Source organism: Falco naumanni, chromosome 5, assembly GCF_017639655.2.
Source record: "Falco naumanni isolate bFalNau1 chromosome 5, bFalNau1.pat, whole genome shotgun sequence".
NCBI classification, from domain to species: Eukaryota; Metazoa; Chordata; class Aves; order Falconiformes; family Falconidae; genus Falco; species Falco naumanni.
In genome coordinates, this window is record NC_054058.1 from 38,353,115 (window position 1) to 38,369,682 (window position 16,568).

Below are 16,568 nucleotides of genomic sequence, written 5' to 3' on the forward strand. Positions count from 1 at the left end.
GCTGGATGCATTTTCTTCATGGAAAACAGCATCACAGAATTAGTCTCCATCAGCGGATTGCAGGAAGTGACACTGTACATGCACTTCTGAAGGAATGCTGTGCTTGGCAGGCACCAACACCCAAGCACTCATGTGGCCCTGCCACCGCTCACACTCCCTCCTCACCAGGCTAGATGTTTCAGGGTTCCTTTCAAAGAAATACTGTTTGTGATAGAATTGCAAAATACACTTTATGGGGTTTTTCTCTCGCACAACCATGTACCAGCTGTGAGGACAGCTATTCATGGCCAGCCTAGCACGACTCTGAAGTAGTGAGTGTGGTATGTCTCACTTTATCTTGAAATGAGAAGGGTGGCAAAGGCCTCACCCCCACCACACCATATATAACCTACAGTCTTGCAGGCTCCCTGAATAGCTGATATAGCTAAATAGGTCTAAGAAGAAAGGCTGGAGGAACTCCTAGATCAGGTTTGTGGTGTTGGGAAGATAGTAATATACCCGGTTCCTCATGTGAAGCTGGTTTAGGACATGGGAGAGAAGGGACAGTGTCAATAACCTGTAACTGGGGACAGGGACACCCTTTTGCTCATGTTGTTTTCCTCCCTGGGCTCTGACCTTCTTTCTCCCAGCAAGATACCAAAGGACCTCTCAAACAAGTGCTCCAGCTGGTTTCCCAGGATCAGGGTGGCTCATGGAGCTGAGATCTGTAGCGTACCATGCAAAGCTGCTCCTGCACCTGGGTAAGGGACAAGCAAACAGCAAACCAGCTACTCAGCAACCATAGCTGACACTTCACGGCTTCTCTTTAAGTCCTTACTCTGCTTTCTAACTGGGCCTTTGAAGCAGCACAGGTCTCCTGATACATTGAACATTGATTGAGCTAGAAACACATTGCATGAAAGCATTGTAAACACTTTTCTTGCACAGCTGAGAATGGCCAGTTCCTTTTATTGCCTGAGCTCCCACAGAGCTGCACTGGGCAGTAAGTTTTGCTGTTGAACTCTGCCAGCTCTTACAGAGTTGTAAATACTTAACAGCAGCTGAAGTACTGCCCTGTCTGAACAGTCTCTATGCAGCATGGTTTTCCACATAATGAATCTACTGTGGGCGTTCCTGTAGGACGATAATGAATTTTGTCTCAGACTGTGTGTTTCTGGAGGAATCCAAGTCTGGAAAATTGTGATGTGCATTGGGTTGGTGTCTCCAGACACCACTGCTGTGCTTTGTCTTTCTTACAATAAAGCTTAGCTGGAAAACCAAACACTTCAGTTGGAAACGCCAGCTGCTTATAGGGTTTATTTATGCTTAGGCTCTGGATAAAGCATCAAGTTTGCCTTTAAGGATCCAGTAGTCAAGAAAGCCACAAAAACCCCCAGGTCAGACCAGTTATTTCTCAGTCTATGCTGATGCTACCTGTTGTGCTTCCTGCGAAAAACTTTGCACTTCTCTTGGATAAACTGCACAAGATTTCTTTTTGCCCACACCTCAAGTTTATTAAAGTCAATTTTAATTAAATGTCTAACTTTTTACTCTATCTACCCATCCTAACTGAGTATCATCCAAACATATTAAGGGTACATTCTCTCTTACCATCCAGGTCGTTCTAGAAAACACTAAACAGTATCAAGTATTCAGCCCTGGGGCACTCTTTTCTTTACTGGTTGCCCGCAGACACTAGTTGCTAACTACAGCCCTTTGACCTTTTTTTCAAATGTCTACCAGCCTGCTGATCCTGCCTATACTCCCTCAGATCACAAATAAGAATGCTATAGGAAATTGTTCCAAAATATACTAAATGACAAGTGTATTACATCCAGCACTTATCCCTTGTCCACATCAGTACTCTCTAATCTATAGTTCCATGACAATTACCAGTACCTAGACACCAGCAATTTTTGTTGCTTTTCACCCATCATCAAGAGCCAACTGAACCCCTTTTATTTCTGATAGTTGCTCTACTCCTTATTAGAAATCATATCCTTACTGCTAACCTGCTGTGGCAAAGAACATTAGTTCCTGTATTTCCTACAACATATACTGAGGAAGGATGACTTCCTCTTCATGTTTTAAGTGTTTGAGAAGAAACTGTAGTTTTTCAGCCTTCTTTTTGAGTCAGGGAACTCTAGCAGTATGTGCCTTTCCATCAGGGAATAGTTCCTAGATCTCTCTAATAATTACTCTTGCTCTTTTCTGTGGAGTGTCTTATTGTTCACTTCTCAATACCTGAGGTTCAGTTCTAAAAGCTAGACCTAAAGCTCCAAGTGAGACTATACCATTCCTGATTACAGAAGAAACTCTTCTTCATCTGTCTCATGGATGTCGTCATTGTGTTCCTTTCTTAATATATAATAATATACTGTTGTTGATTCTTCATCAGCTGTAACCTGAAAATACAAATTTACTCAAGTGCTAGTCAACTGCTCCTGTCCAGTATTTGTAAAACTGATATATTTCTTTCCAGGTGAAGTATCTTAAATATTTTTGAGGGCAGTGTCTCCAATTTATCAGACATTTTTCAATAGATAAACAGTCCACCATCATTGTAGAATTTCTTTGCTTGTTGGTACCCATAGCACTTCTATACATGCCATTTATACTACATGTAATTCATATCATAAATAAAATTGTGCCAGGCCTAATACTGATACTGACAGAACTCTGCATTTTGATTTCATAGCTGACAATCATAAACATTTAAGTATAAGTTTCTATTCTGTAAGCAGGGGAGGGTGTGTGTGTGTGCTAGACCAAGTTTTACTGATTATTAGTTCACTTCTAAATGACATAAAAAGACATAAATAATAAAATGACATAAAAAGAAACAGAGAGAAAAATCTGCAGTGTATCAGCCAGTGCTAGGGGAACATTGCATCCTCTACTGGGACTCTTTCTAATGTGAATTTTGGACCAAGCCAGTTAAACATGGTTTTAATTTCATTCCTTACTTCTTACAAACCAATGTCTATTTTGAGTATGGTAAATCCTTATTTTTATTCACACCTTCCTTGAATTTGGCTGAGCTGGTAATTAGTACAACTTGATATGAATGAGGTATTCCTTTCCCAAGGTTTGCTGAGTCTCTAAACCTGTGCAATGCATAAATCCATACCCCAGAATGTCTTATTATGTGCTTAGTTCTTGCCCGTATTCTTCAGATACCTTAAGTATATTGAGTAACAAGACTGGCTGCATGGGTTGGGTGCATAGCTGTGTCTGCTGCATATTACTGCAGGTAAGCTTTCAGCATCCTATTTCCCTTCACTTGCCATGAAGGGCTAGGACTATCTTTGATAGCTAAGCAAATGGCTTATAATAACATGTACATCTTGAATGTCACTAAAGTTATAGGATGCAGATTTTTATATATTGATGGTCTAGTTTCAATTTTCATCTCTGACTGAATCAGTATTTGCAATCTGACTCACAAAAAAAAAAAAAAAAAAAATTGTCATTTGATTGTACTGTGCACCTGGGATAATAGACAGCATGTAACAAAGGTTCAGATACCACATTTTAGTTTTTTCCAGACACTCAGTGAGAGTAACAGGTACAGTTACATTTCTAACGTTTTGCGTGTAGAATCCTGGTTTTTTTTCTGCGTTTACCTTCTTCCTCTCTTTCTTCAACTAAAAAAAATACAGCTGAAAACAATGAAAAGTTAATTAGTCTACATAATCAAGTAGAACAGAATCCTGCTTATAACTGGGATTCCTGTGTGTAGTAATACTACTACATATCATCCACACCTTAAATACTGTGTTCACTTTGGGGCCCCTCATTTCAAAAGATTTGTAGAGGTGCTGAAACATGGCCAGAGAAGGGCAACAAAGCTGGTGAAGGGTCTAGAGAACAAGTCTTATCAGCAGAGGCTGAGGGAACTGGGTTGTTTAGTCTGGAGAAAAGGAGACTTGGGGGGACATTATTGCTCTCTACAACTCTCTGAAAGGAGGTTGTAGGGAGGTGGGGGAAGGTCTTTTCTCCCAGATAACAAACAACAAGGCAAGAGGAAACAGCCTCAAGTTATGCCAGGGGAGGCTTAGACTGGATATTAGGAAAAATGTCTTCACCGAAAAGGTGATCAAACATTGGAACAGGCTGCCCAGGGAAGTGGTGAAATTACCATGTGTTTAAAAAAAGCATAGATGTGGTGCTTAGGGACATGGTTTATTAGTAGATTTGGCAATCCTGAGTTAATGATAGGATTTTATAACCTTAAAGGTCTTTTCCAACCTAAATGTTTCTGTTATTCTGTGATTCTACCGGTAATGATAATTCTCAGTCCCAGGGATGGGTGAAGTGAAATTTGCTTACAAGACGATCTCTGATCCAAAGACTTTCACAAGCTGGAAAAAATATTTTGATGCTTTAGGCAGCATTTTCTGGACACACAAGGAGATTCTGAGGCTGATTCATTAAAATGCACAGCCCTTTCTTTTTTGCTGGGTAGCAAATATATATTATGGCAGGCAGGAGAGTCACATCTCCCCACCTTTTGATCACCCCAGAATGTAGGGATTTTGTTTGAAGTGGCAGTTTTGCAGAGACTCCAACTGGCCTTAACAAGGTCTATGGACAACATGATCGCTGAGCCGAATCAGGGTAGCTCAAACTGGTTTTGACAAGCCTTGAAATGAAGGGCTATGTAAGAGGCTACAATGTTTTTTGCAGTTACCTTGATGTGCTACCAAAATTTTAAAAGGGGCAGGAGTACCATTCAGAGTTAACCTGTATGTATGTTTCCCAAATTAACCTGGATAAATATTATTTGCAAAATATTGTTTCCCTCCCGTCGGCACTGCTAAGAACCAACTGGAATGCTGCGTCCAGCTCTGGGCTCTCCTGTGCAACAGGGGCATGGGCATAACTGACACCAGTGAAGAGCCACAAAGCTGATGAAGGCACTGGAGTATCTGTCCTATGAGGACAGGCTGAAATAGCTGAGATGGTTCAGCTGGAAGAAGCAGCTCAGGGTCTTATCTATGTGTTCAGATACCAGATGGGGGAACTAAAGGAGGCAGAACCAGAATTTTCTCAGTACTGTCCAGGACAGGAGACAATACACACAAACTCAAACACAGCAAATTCTACTTAAATATAAGAAAGAATTTTTTGGAACAGGCTGCCCAGAAAGGTTGTGGCATCTCCCTGCTCTAGCTGATCCTTCTTTGAGCATGGGGATCAGACCTATTATGCTAGGTGTTATATTAGAAGACCTTTTTTTAGGAGATGTGATTGCCCTAACAATTAAATATGTCAGTATATCTTGTTAGCTTTGTTGAAGTATATATCTAAAAGGATACGGAGTTCTTTACTACTGACAGCCATTTAAAATCTTAACCCTTCCCTATTACATAAACTTCATGATTGCTGAATCAGTATTGTCAATATAGTTGCAGCATACCAGAGACTTGACTAATGTCCAGGGATTCCCTAAATGTCTGCAAAATCATTCTTTGTCAAGAAGATAGCATGCCTCAACTAAAAGTTTGTAATTTCTCTGAGTCTTCACCATGCTAACAATAGTAATTATAATTAAACGAGTGTAGGCTTTCAGCTAAATGTTGCTAATCAGCTTACCTGGATTGTTTTCCTCCTACAGCTAAATGTCTAATTGGCCTCTATTTGTCTAAAGTCTAATCCTTTTCTCCTCCATATGGAATGTCTCTTGATAAGAAAAAAATCTACTGTTTTCTCTACTATACACTTTTAGGAATGACTGTTTATGTTATATGTTGTCGCGGTTTAACTCCAAACACCAACCAAGTATGATGCAGCCACTCACTTACTCCTCTTCTGCCCCCAGTGGGATGGGAAGGAGAATCAGGAAAAGGGTAAAATTTGTAGGTTGAGATAAGATCAATTTAATAATTGAAATAAACTTAATAATAATAACAACAACAACAATAATAATAATAGATGAAAAGGAGAGAGAGGGAGAAGAATAAAATCCAAGAGGAAAAAAACAAAACAAATGATGCACAATACAATTGCTCACCACCTGCTGACTGATGCCCAGCCAGTCCCCAAGCAGCCATCAGCCTGCCCCAACTAAGTCCCCCAGTTTATATACTCAGCATGACGTTCTATGGTATGGAATATCCTTTTGGCTAGTTCAGGTCAGCTGTCGTGCCTGTGTCCCCTCCCAATTTCTTGTGTCCCTCGAGGCACGCCTTAACAACAGAAAAGTTCTTGACTTAGTGTAAACATTACTTAGCAACAACTAAAAGCATCAGTGCACTATTAACCTCATTCTCATACTAAACCCAAGACATAACATTGTGCTGGCTACTGAGCAGAAAACTTAACTCTATACTGACCAAAACCAGGACATATGTGAGCTACTTTTGTTTTGAAGGTCCTTGCACTGGAAAATATGCAGACATTTTGTAGGGTCTTCTGTGATCTGCACTAGCAACTATACTGCCAGGCATGGAAGGAAGTCAGGGCATGTTGTGTGATGATGCATGGAAATGAGGTTTCATTTTAGGGAAGTAAGGGTATGCATTTTAAAGAGGCATAAGAAATTAGTTTGAGGTCCTGAGTAGGAGATAAACAGACTCTGCATTTGGACAGGGTACTTGGAAAGGAAAACCAGAGAACTTTCAATCTTTGCTATTTATTTGAAATTTAGTGTGAAAGGAGTCACGCTTAAATATTTGTTGCTTCACATGGAAACTGCCAACATTTTTTATTACCAGCTCACACTCAAAACTTGTGTTTTCAAGTAACGTTGCTTGGCAGGAAGAAAATTTCTCTGAAAGATTGAAAAAACATTCCATAATCTACCTCAGATTTGCTAAAATATGTGGTGGGATTCTTGCTTTGTTTTGTCTTCTTCTCTTATCTGTAAAACACCCAGGGTAATATCAATGATATATGTAAGGTAAAGAGAGATTGGCCTTTCTGAAAACTGAGATTTGTTTGGTCCAGTGTTGCATTTAACAGCTATTTCCAGCAGTGAAAACTTGAAAATTGTTGGAAGATTCTAACATGTTTATTTTATCCAGTTAAGGATAAAATGTCATTGCTGAGGCCAGGGGGGGAAATAACACTAGAAAAGACTCCCTTTTTCACACCACTTCATAGCTCTAAAGCCCTTCTCTTTAGAGAAGGATGGGCTTTTGCAGAAATGGTTGCTAAGACCAAGAAAATGTTCACTGCTCAGAAGTAGGCCAGGAATAATTCCCTGTTCAGAACAGAGCCAGTGTGATGGTTGACGAATAGATGCAATGAAGGATGCTGACACATAATGCTGGAGAGCAGCTGCCAGGTCTCCCAGTTTCTCGGACTACTAGGGAAAAACAAAGAGCTTCAGCAGTGCTACTCAGAACAGGGAGCAGGAAACTGTTCAAAAGACATGCAGATTTGCAGGGACACACCCAGAACCAAAAGTGGGAGAAGTCCTAAATTCTGCTCCTTGAAATTCTCAAATAACCTCCTTCGTCTGCTTTCCTTACAAAAACATAGACCACCTTGTGCATTTAAAACTTGCCAAAGACTATGGACAGCAATCCCTACATGCTGTGGGAAGGGAAGAAAATCTCTCCTCTCCTGGTGGACTGAGAACAGGTTTACAAAGAGCGAGTTTAAAGGGAAACATGCCCAAATGTGTGAATGTGAGGGATGGAGCTGGTAACCAACCCTTGGGGCTACAGCAGCACTCTTCCACCAATGGTTACTGTCCACTCCCAGTTGCTCCCAGCTCCCAGAACAGTTTCAGATGTAAGAGTCATAAAGCTCTAATACTAAATTGTAAAACCTACAGAGATTAAAGCACATTAAGTTTCTTTTAGTCCTTATTCCCTAAAGAATGTGCATTACATTAAACAAACCTGGACAGATGACATCCCTTGCCAGCTGTCTTTTGTCAGACTTTGCTTTATGGTCATCTCTATTCACCTAACCTGGAAAATAAGCATAATGCCCTCATCTTACCACAACCAACTATCTTTTTACCTCTTGGGCACATATTCCTACTGTTCATTTGAGTTACCAGCCTGAGCTTTCAAACTCTATGGCTACTGTGAATTTGGTCTAGTTGTTTATGTGGGAATGGTGTCACATTCACAAGGAGCATGGCAAATCTCACAGCCCACTTCAATATGCCTGTCCAGTTTTTACTATGGGACACCTAAAAGCCTAATTTTTCTCTTTCTCTGATTTTGCCTTCCTCTTCTTCATTCCTTCAAAGTATTTATTAGCTGGCCTGCCTGCAGACACAACAAAAGAAAAAAGAACTAAAAGAGAATATGAAAAGGTAAAGGTTCACTGGTTTCGCTTTTGTTATTCTAATGTATCTTATTTATCCTTGCCATTTTAATCTATCTTATTTCAACTAACGATTTACTATGAAGTATAACTTAACTGTATTAAACATTTAATGTATGAAAACAAGTACCAGGGCTCTTTGCAACATACCACTTGTCCTCTAGAATCTCAAATTTGTCCATCATACATGAGAAGCTCATTTGCTGAAATAGCCTACTGACATTTTGCATGGCAAATTTTTACAAAGCACAATGGGGCACAATATGACATTTCAGCTTAATTTATTCTTTTCAGCCAAGGTAAAAAATCCTAGCTGCTTTTTCATTACAGCCATTCACAGCTTTTGTCTTCTGATATACTAAAAAATTATCCTAAACAATTCATAACAGCCCTTAAAAAATTAATAATAAATTTCTGCTATCACTTTGTGAGACAATAATTAAGTGGGATCATAATAATTAATGCTGATTCTGATTTATGAGGATATTCTGGAAAGTATTTCAAAATTCTGAGGATTTGGATGAAAACCTAAATTTGGAACTGTTTTCCTTTTCCTTTAAATGGCAGATTTTAGGAAACATTAAAAAACGGGGGTGGGGGGGTGGGGGGGGGTGTGACACACACTCAACAAAGTGTGTTCAAATATTTATAGGTAATAATGAGGCTGAAGCATTGTGTTCATGCAGGCCAGATTTCCACATTATTTAATTTATGTGAGATGATCCGAGGTTCCAGCTGGCTTCTTTAATGTTTGAGTAGCTTAAAATATATATTAGTGTATCTATACCTGTTTGACATTTTCCCCCTGAAAATCTGCTTCTGAATTTGTTAAGACTTAAATAATAACTGTATACACTACTGCAACCGTAAAAGCTTTAAACTAGAACTTTATCCAGAGTTTACATGCATTAACTAGGTATTGACAGTTTCAATTTATAAACAGAGACTATTGGTAAAAATTCCAAATTCTTGCTATTCACTTACAAACCACCACAAAAAATGCAGAGCCCTGGCAAGTTTCAGACACTTTTCAACAGTACATATATTCCTCTGAAGGACTCTCATTTCCCCAAAACAGGAAATTCTGTAGAAATACTGTATTCTTAATAGTTAAAGATATGGTTAAGGGAGCCGAATCTTTATCCATATTCAAAGCTCAGCCATGAAATTGTGTTACTTCGTTCTCTTTGAAATCAATTTACGACAAAAATAATGAAGCTACCCCCTCGGTTTCTACCCTAGTGTGGAGAAAACCCCTTAAAGAATAAGCCTGCAGTACGGGGAAGGCGTTTTAGCTACAGGTTTTATTTTAATTTCGATGGAAAAACAAAAGTTTGCCGTTCCCGGGGTCTTGCAGACTTCACAACACGGGGTTAAACACATCTTTTCTTTCTCATCTGGGGTCCCAACAGCAAGAAACTCCCCCGAATGAAAGTCCACCGTCTTCTCTTCATTCCCCGAAGAAACCGGGGTGATTTCCTGGCACACATTTTACAAAAATTGTGAATTTATAACTCCGAAGAAACACAGACTCGGAGGACGAAAAGCTCTTCCTGGCTCACAGTTAGGCGGGCTCTGCAAAGCACCAATCACAGATCACCGCTGCGCTATAAATTCAGGCATCGGGGTTACTGTAGCCCAATTACTTTCTTTTGATTAGGAAGAAGTCTCTGCAGCGATGTCGGAGACCGCTCCCGCCGCCGCGCCCGCTGTCGCGGCCCCCGCCGCCAAGGCAGCCGCCAAGAAGCCGAAGAAGGCGGCGGGCGGCTCCAAGGCCCGCAAGCCCGCGGGCCCCAGCGTCACCGAGCTGATCACCAAGGCCGTGTCCGCCTCCAAGGAGCGCAAGGGGCTCTCCCTCGCCGCGCTCAAGAAGGCGCTGGCCGCCGGCGGCTACGATGTGGAGAAGAACAACAGCCGCATCAAGCTGGGGCTCAAGAGCCTCGTCAACAAGGGCACCCTGGTGCAGACCAAGGGCACCGGCGCCTCCGGCTCCTTCCGCCTCAGCAAGAAGCCTGGCGAAGTGAAGGAAAAAGCCCCCAAGAAGCGGGCAGCCGCGGCCAAGCCCAGGAAGCCGGCTGCCAAGAAGCCCGCCAGCGCCGCTAAGAAGCCCAAGAAGGCAGCGGCGGCGAAGAAGAGCCCCAGGAAAGCCAAGAAGCCGGCAGCTGCCGCGGCCAAGAAAGCGGCCAAGAGCCCTAAGAAGGCGACTAAGGCTGCTAAGCCGAAAAAGGCGGCGGCAGCAGCGAAGAGCCCGGCCAAAGCGAAGGCGGTGAAGCCCAAAGCAGCCAAGCCCAAGGCGGCCAAGCCGAAAGCGGCCAAGCCAAAGAAGGCGGCGTCCAAGAAGTGAAGTTTTCAAGTGGAAATACTTAAACCCAACGGCTCTTTTAAGAGCCACCCACTATTGTCCCAGAAAGGGCTGATACACTCCGCCGCGGAGCTCCGTGCTTGCCGCAGGGCTAACCCCACGCCATGTCTGTGTGGGACGTTCGGGACGTTCGTCTGTGGAGTGAATGGGACGCTAAACTTCGGCGGTGTTTACGCTAAGACTTGGAAAAATAAAGTTTACATTCCCTGCTAAAACGCTTTCTAAAGGCTGACTTTTTCTGAGCACCGCAAGAGGCTGTACATGTTAAAGGGACTGCTTAGGGTGGGTGTCGCTCTTGGGCGTGGAGGTTTCTTTCGGTGCTCTAACCATCTGGGTTCCTAACAGCCTGGCTGCGATTACCACTACCTTTAGGGACTGTGGCCGGGAGCTGTCGGCGCGGCTCCTCCGCTTCCTTGACAATATCTTTTCCGATCGGCAACGCTGTTGTGGGGCAGGTCTCAGTTTCTCCGTGACTTCACCGACCTGCTTTTTGAGAAAGAGATTGCCGGGACAGGATGCCTGCGATCCTCTTCCGCACCCTGCCGGCCTGGTGGCGGTGCGGCCAGAGTTCCGCCGGGCAGTGGTCGGGAGCTGCTGCGGGCAGGGCGCTCCGCGGCCGACCGGAGCGCAGGGGCAGAGCGGCGCGGCGCTCCCCGCAGCAGCGGTGGCTGCGGGGCTCAGCCTGCAGCGATTGGCTGACGGGAGAAGCCGCAGCCGCTTATGCGGCGATCGGGGAATTTCGAAAAGCGCGCGCGGCGAACGGGACACGGAGCGCTGCCTGCGCGGGCTCCGCGCCTGCCGGTGCTCTCGCGTCCACCCCCCCCCCCCCCCTCCAGTTTCTCCTCACAAAGTGTCTACCTCTATCTCAGGTGTCCTCGCTCCCCCCAATCTTCTTGTCCTGGTCTTTGGATCTACAAGGCTGCTCCCTGTCTTCTTATACAGAAGGCAGTTTGTAAGCTTAGACTATCCCGGGAGACCTATGCAAAAAAATTTGATCAGGATCATTCATTTTCCCGCTCATCCTCATTTTTTAGGGGCGGTTATATTAATACAGCGATTGCAAAGTATGTGAAATCAGAAAGATTTGTCTTTATAGTAGAACGTATAATATATAGTACTGCATCTCAAATCTGTACTGCACAAGCTGAACGATACTGCTTAATTTATTGGAAAAGTATTTCAATGTTAACATATATGACGTAATAGTTAATACATTATTGACTTAAAGCTATATTCTTTAACATGGATTCCAGAGACAACTACCAGTCATTGCATGTTCTGCTATGAATTTAAGTTACTTGGAAATTCTGTTTACCATTTCTCAAATAAATTTTAGCATCCAAAACTAACGAACCAGTACTGTGTTAAAGCTCTTATAGTGAGTATGTGGATGGCTCTTAAAAGAGCCTTTGGGTTAAAAGTAACGGTCCGAGACACTCTACTTGGAGCTGGTGTACTTGGTGACAGCCTTGGTGCCCTCGGAGACAGCGTGCTTGGCCAGCTCACCGGGCAGCAGCAGCCGCACGGCCGTCTGGATCTCCCGCGAGGTGATGGTGGAGCGCTTGTTGTAGTGCGCCAGGCGCGAGGCCTCGCCGGCGATGCGCTCGAAGATGTCGTTGACGAAGGAGTTCATGATGCCCATGGCCTTGGACGAGATGCCCGTGTCGGGGTGCACCTGCTTCAGCACCTTGTACACGTAGATCGAGTAGCTCTCCTTGCGGCTCTTCTTGCGCTTCTTGTCGCCCTTCTTCTGCGTCTTGGTCACCGCCTTCTTAGAGCCCTTCTTGGGCGCGGGGGCGGATTTAGCCGGCTCGGGCATTTTAACACAAATCTGCCGTTTTTCCGAAGTGGAGTCGCGTGCAAAATGGCCGCAGAGCCCTCTATTTATAGGGCTGTTATGCAAATACCAGCCCTCTAATTTGTTCAATGCGATTGGATCTTCTCTCACGAGTGTGTGTCTTTGTCTCTGATTGGTTACAATACGATCCGGCTTGTCATTGGTTCTGTAAGCAATGACTGAGTCCAGCCAATCAGCAAGCGCTAATCCCGCCCAGGGAAGGGATAAAAGGGGAAGAGCCGTTGCGTCAGTATGATTGCCTCAGTCTTGTCGCGAGAGGGGAGCGTGTACTTTTTGTGCTGTCTGAAGTATGTCCGGCCGCGGGAAGCAGGGAGGCAAAGTCCGGGCTAAGGCCAAGTCGCGCTCGTCGCGGGCCGGGCTGCAGTTCCCCGTGGGCCGCGTGCACCGGCTGCTGCGCAAGGGCAACTACGCGGAGCGGGTGGGCGCCGGCGCCCCGGTGTACCTGGCGGCCGTGCTGGAGTACCTGACGGCCGAGATCCTGGAGCTGGCGGGCAACGCGGCCCGCGACAACAAGAAGACGCGCATCATCCCCCGCCACCTGCAGCTCGCCATCCGCAACGACGAGGAGCTCAACAAGCTGCTGGGCAAGGTGACCATCGCGCAGGGCGGCGTGCTGCCCAACATCCAGGCCGTGCTGCTGCCCAAGAAGACAGAGAGCCACAAAGCCAAGAGCAAATAAGCTCAGAGAACAAAGCTGCTTGGACTTTCAACAAAATAACATTATAACTTAAAGGCTCTTTTCAGAGCCAACCACACAATCAGAAGAAGAGTTGTGTTGCTTTCTTTAGAAAAGTACTTCTGTGCTAGGTGGTTTTTCTACAGAGCATGTGTTAGATGCTCTAGTAGTCTGTATCTTTAGTGAAAACACTAGTGATTTATTGATTATGCGTCTTGTAACAGGATTGGCAAAACACTTATTCTTACTGTTGGATCTCGATTTTCATGACTTTTCAGGCTGCTTAAGGTGTGAAATACAGGGGGGTTGGCTAAAAGATTGGGGGGAGTGGAAAAGGCTATGCAGATATATAGATAAATAAATAGGAGAGCATCCTAAACCCACATAAATACATCTAAGAATGAGAAAAGGCTTCTTTTGTATGCTTTTTCTTCAAAAGATGTAATGGTTCGCTGTGACGTAACTATTTAGAAATAAAATGAGAAATTCTGTAGGGGAACTGGCTCATTTTTACTTTGATCCTTGAGTAGTCATACCTGGACAGTGAAGTAATAACATACATCTTTTCTTTCAGAAGAAACTCCTTTTTCTTCTGAAACACAAAAAAGTGCTGGTTTATTTTCCATTTAAGTGGGATTTTCAGACTTGCCAGATAAATTCCCTCACTGTGCATAGCTATTCTTATGTCAGTTAACAGTGGGCAGCATGGTTTGAATTAATTTTCTATATCCTTGGCCCAATCATTACCCAGAGCACACTGTTAAAACTGTTGAGGTTCAGTTGTAAATTATGAGAAAGATTGTCTAGGTGATTCCTATTGCTCAAATATTCCCAGAACCTGCACCTGGTGGTCTGCAGCACATTGTATTCAGGCCATAGCTCCCACTTGTGCCAGCACCTCTGCCCTCCCCATCCCCTGGGGAGAAAGAGGAATGCTCTGGCCTTGGAGGAAGGAAAATACCACTTTCAGCAAGATACTACCCTCTGTGCCTCTCCTCCCCGCCCCCAAGCTGTAGCAGAGAGGCTATTTAAGTAGGACTGTATCATGGCCAAAGAGGGATATCAGGGATAATTTCTGGAGAGAATCAAAGCAAGAGAGCTGTCTGGAGCACCAGACTGTTCTGATAAGGTGGCAGTTTCTGTGCCTCAGGGTTTTGTTTGCAAGTGGATACTTGTAGACATGTAATGTTTTCATTATGCTGTTTTATTGATACTCATTAGCTGAAACTACATCTCTTCTGGTACATTTCTTGAAGAACTGTAATGATATAAAAACTGTGTTTTAACATGCAGAAGTCTTCTACTTTTGGTTTCCAGAACAGATACCTATATATGTGTGTGTCAGAAGACTGCAGTCATAGAGTGGTCTGGGTTGGAAGGGAGCATCTAGTCCAACCCTCCTGCTATGGGCAGGGGCACCTCAAAGCACCATCCATCCTTGAACAGCCTTGAACACTTCCATCTACAGCTTCTCTGAGCAGCCTGGTACCATATCCCACTGCCTGCATTGCAAAAAAAAATAATCATCCTTATTTCCAATGTAAATCTCCCTTTTAGTTTAAAACTGTTGTCTATTATCCTTGCACCTGTCTTTCTACCTTCCTTGGTAAAAACTCTCTCTCAGTCTTTCTGTATTGAAAGTCTGCAATAAGGTCTCCCCAAAGCCTGCTTTTGCCCAGGCTGAACACCCCAACTGCGTTAGCCTTTCTTCAAAAGATAGGTGTTCCAGCCCTCTGATCGTTTTCACAGCCTTCCTCTGGACCCAGCCTAACAGGTCTGTGTCTGCCTTGTGCTGGGGACCCCAGAGCTGGATAGAGTACTCCAGGTGGTGTCTCACGACAGCAGAGTAGAAGAGAATCACTTCCCTTGACCTGTAGGCCAGGGTGTTTTTTATGCAGCCTGGGACAGCATGGGCTTTCTGGGCCACAAGCATGCATCTCTAGATTAAAGCACTGCAATTCCAGAGAAAGCCCATGGGTGTGGGGGTATCTATATCCAGGAGTGGGATTTCTCTGTGAACAAACTCCTATCTGTGGAAATCAGAGTCGGTACCAGAGAGAGCGTCATGCCCCTCTGAGTGTAGAAGTAAGGCCAGTACATCTATCCAAATTATTCCTGTCATCTGATCAGAATTAGATTATTTTCTGCAGAATTTCTTTCCTCGTATTTCACTCACTACTCTGCTCAACTCAATAACTGGAATTTTAACCTTTGTGATACTTCAGTCCACTTCCTAGTATTCCCTACTTTTGTTCTTAGCCACTAGTGGTTTCACCAGTTGTGAACCCTGTGCTGCCGTCACACTGATGAGGCTTCAAATGTAAGTGTCTTATAAATCAGATGGATTATATGATAAGAGTGCTGGCAAATCTACCTAGCATATGCCACTGGATGAAAGAATGTAGCAAAGCAAGTTTAAGTAAATCAGATTTCTCATTTTCATATACAACAAATAGTAGTAAAGAGGAAATCCATACCATATGGTGCCTTAGCTGTATTACTGGGTTCCAGTACCCCTCTGCATTCTCAAAGAACCTGTGATGCAAAAAAAAACCCCTCCAACCAATCTCCCTCAAATGCTATAGATTGTAGTTATGTTTAGGGATAGCTTAATAATATAAGTCTATATATCAAAGTCATAAATCACATAGGTAAAAAAATAAGAGGCTTTTCTATCTCTTTTTCTCCTTCACTTTGGTAGCAATGTTAGGAATGTCCTCTACTAAAAAGATCTTCCATGAGTTTAGTTTGCATATTATTGTTATTATTACAGTTGTAGCTGATACATAGGCAGATTTAAATTGCCATACAAGCCCTCAAGAAAATTAAGAACAATGTTTTAGTTGGGTATAATGCACTAATGTGATGATTTTTTTGCTAATTTTGTACTTCCTTGTGCAGTCATGATGACATATTTTCTTACTACAATAAACAAATGCAATTTCCTCATTATAGTTTAATGAGAAACTAGGGCAACTGTCCTAATTAGTGCACCCTCGAAAAGCTACATAATTTATTTTTTTTTTCAATGGAGCAGAGTTTTGCAACTGTTTCCTTTCTCATTTAACTTCTAGTACTATGCATCCAAACTCATGAGGAAAATTTAGTACTTACAAACTGGGGATTGAACCCTAGGTTTTGATCCAAATATTGTCTCAAATCAACAGTAAAAGCAACTTCATCAGGCATTACAACTCAGTAGCAAAATTTTCTTTCTGCTTTCATTATTTTTCTCTAAGAAAACCCTCTGGTCCATAAGAGAGCTGATTACGTCACTAACAAAAACACTCAGGAAACATGTCTGTGGCCACATGCAGCAACCTACAGGCAATGCAGCCTTCTAGAAAGCATGATATTAAATTATATTAACTGTGGTCCACACTTTTGGAAAAAGAATTTGCAGC

At 43.2% G+C, this 16,568-nt stretch overlaps 3 protein-coding genes across 3 annotated transcripts; 2 read left to right on the forward strand and 1 right to left on the reverse strand.

Annotated features, from left to right (window-relative positions):
* Window positions 1–9,914: 9,914 nt before the first annotated feature.
* On the forward strand, window positions 9,915–10,845 carry LOC121088807 (histone H1.10). The gene has a single exon (XM_040595390.1). The coding sequence runs from the start codon at window positions 9,947–9,949 to the stop codon at window positions 10,610–10,612; it is 666 nt and encodes a 221-aa protein (XP_040451324.1). The 5' UTR covers window positions 9,915–9,946; the 3' UTR covers window positions 10,613–10,845.
* Window positions 10,846–11,954: 1,109 nt separating this feature from the next.
* LOC121088829 (histone H2B 1/2/3/4/6) lies at window positions 11,955–12,493 on the reverse strand. The gene has a single exon (XM_040595415.1). The coding sequence runs from the start codon at window positions 12,447–12,449 to the stop codon at window positions 12,069–12,071; it is 381 nt and encodes a 126-aa protein (XP_040451349.1). The 5' UTR covers window positions 12,450–12,493; the 3' UTR covers window positions 11,955–12,068.
* A 232-nt stretch (window positions 12,494–12,725) lies between these two features.
* On the forward strand, window positions 12,726–13,657 carry LOC121088823 (histone H2A.J). Its single transcript, XM_040595407.1, has one exon. The coding sequence runs from the start codon at window positions 12,778–12,780 to the stop codon at window positions 13,165–13,167; it is 390 nt and encodes a 129-aa protein (XP_040451341.1). The 5' UTR covers window positions 12,726–12,777; the 3' UTR covers window positions 13,168–13,657.
* The last annotated feature ends 2,911 nt before the right edge of the window (window positions 13,658–16,568 follow it).

Coding starts and splice junctions, on each gene's coding strand:
- LOC121088823 (XM_040595407.1), top strand. CDS start 12,778: ATGTCCGGCCGCGGGAAGCAGGGAGGCAAAGTCCGGGCTAAGGCCAAG.
- LOC121088829 (XM_040595415.1), bottom strand. CDS start 12,449: ATGCCCGAGCCGGCTAAATCCGCCCCCGCGCCCAAGAAGGGCTCTAAG.
- LOC121088807 (XM_040595390.1), top strand. CDS start 9,947: ATGTCGGAGACCGCTCCCGCCGCCGCGCCCGCTGTCGCGGCCCCCGCC.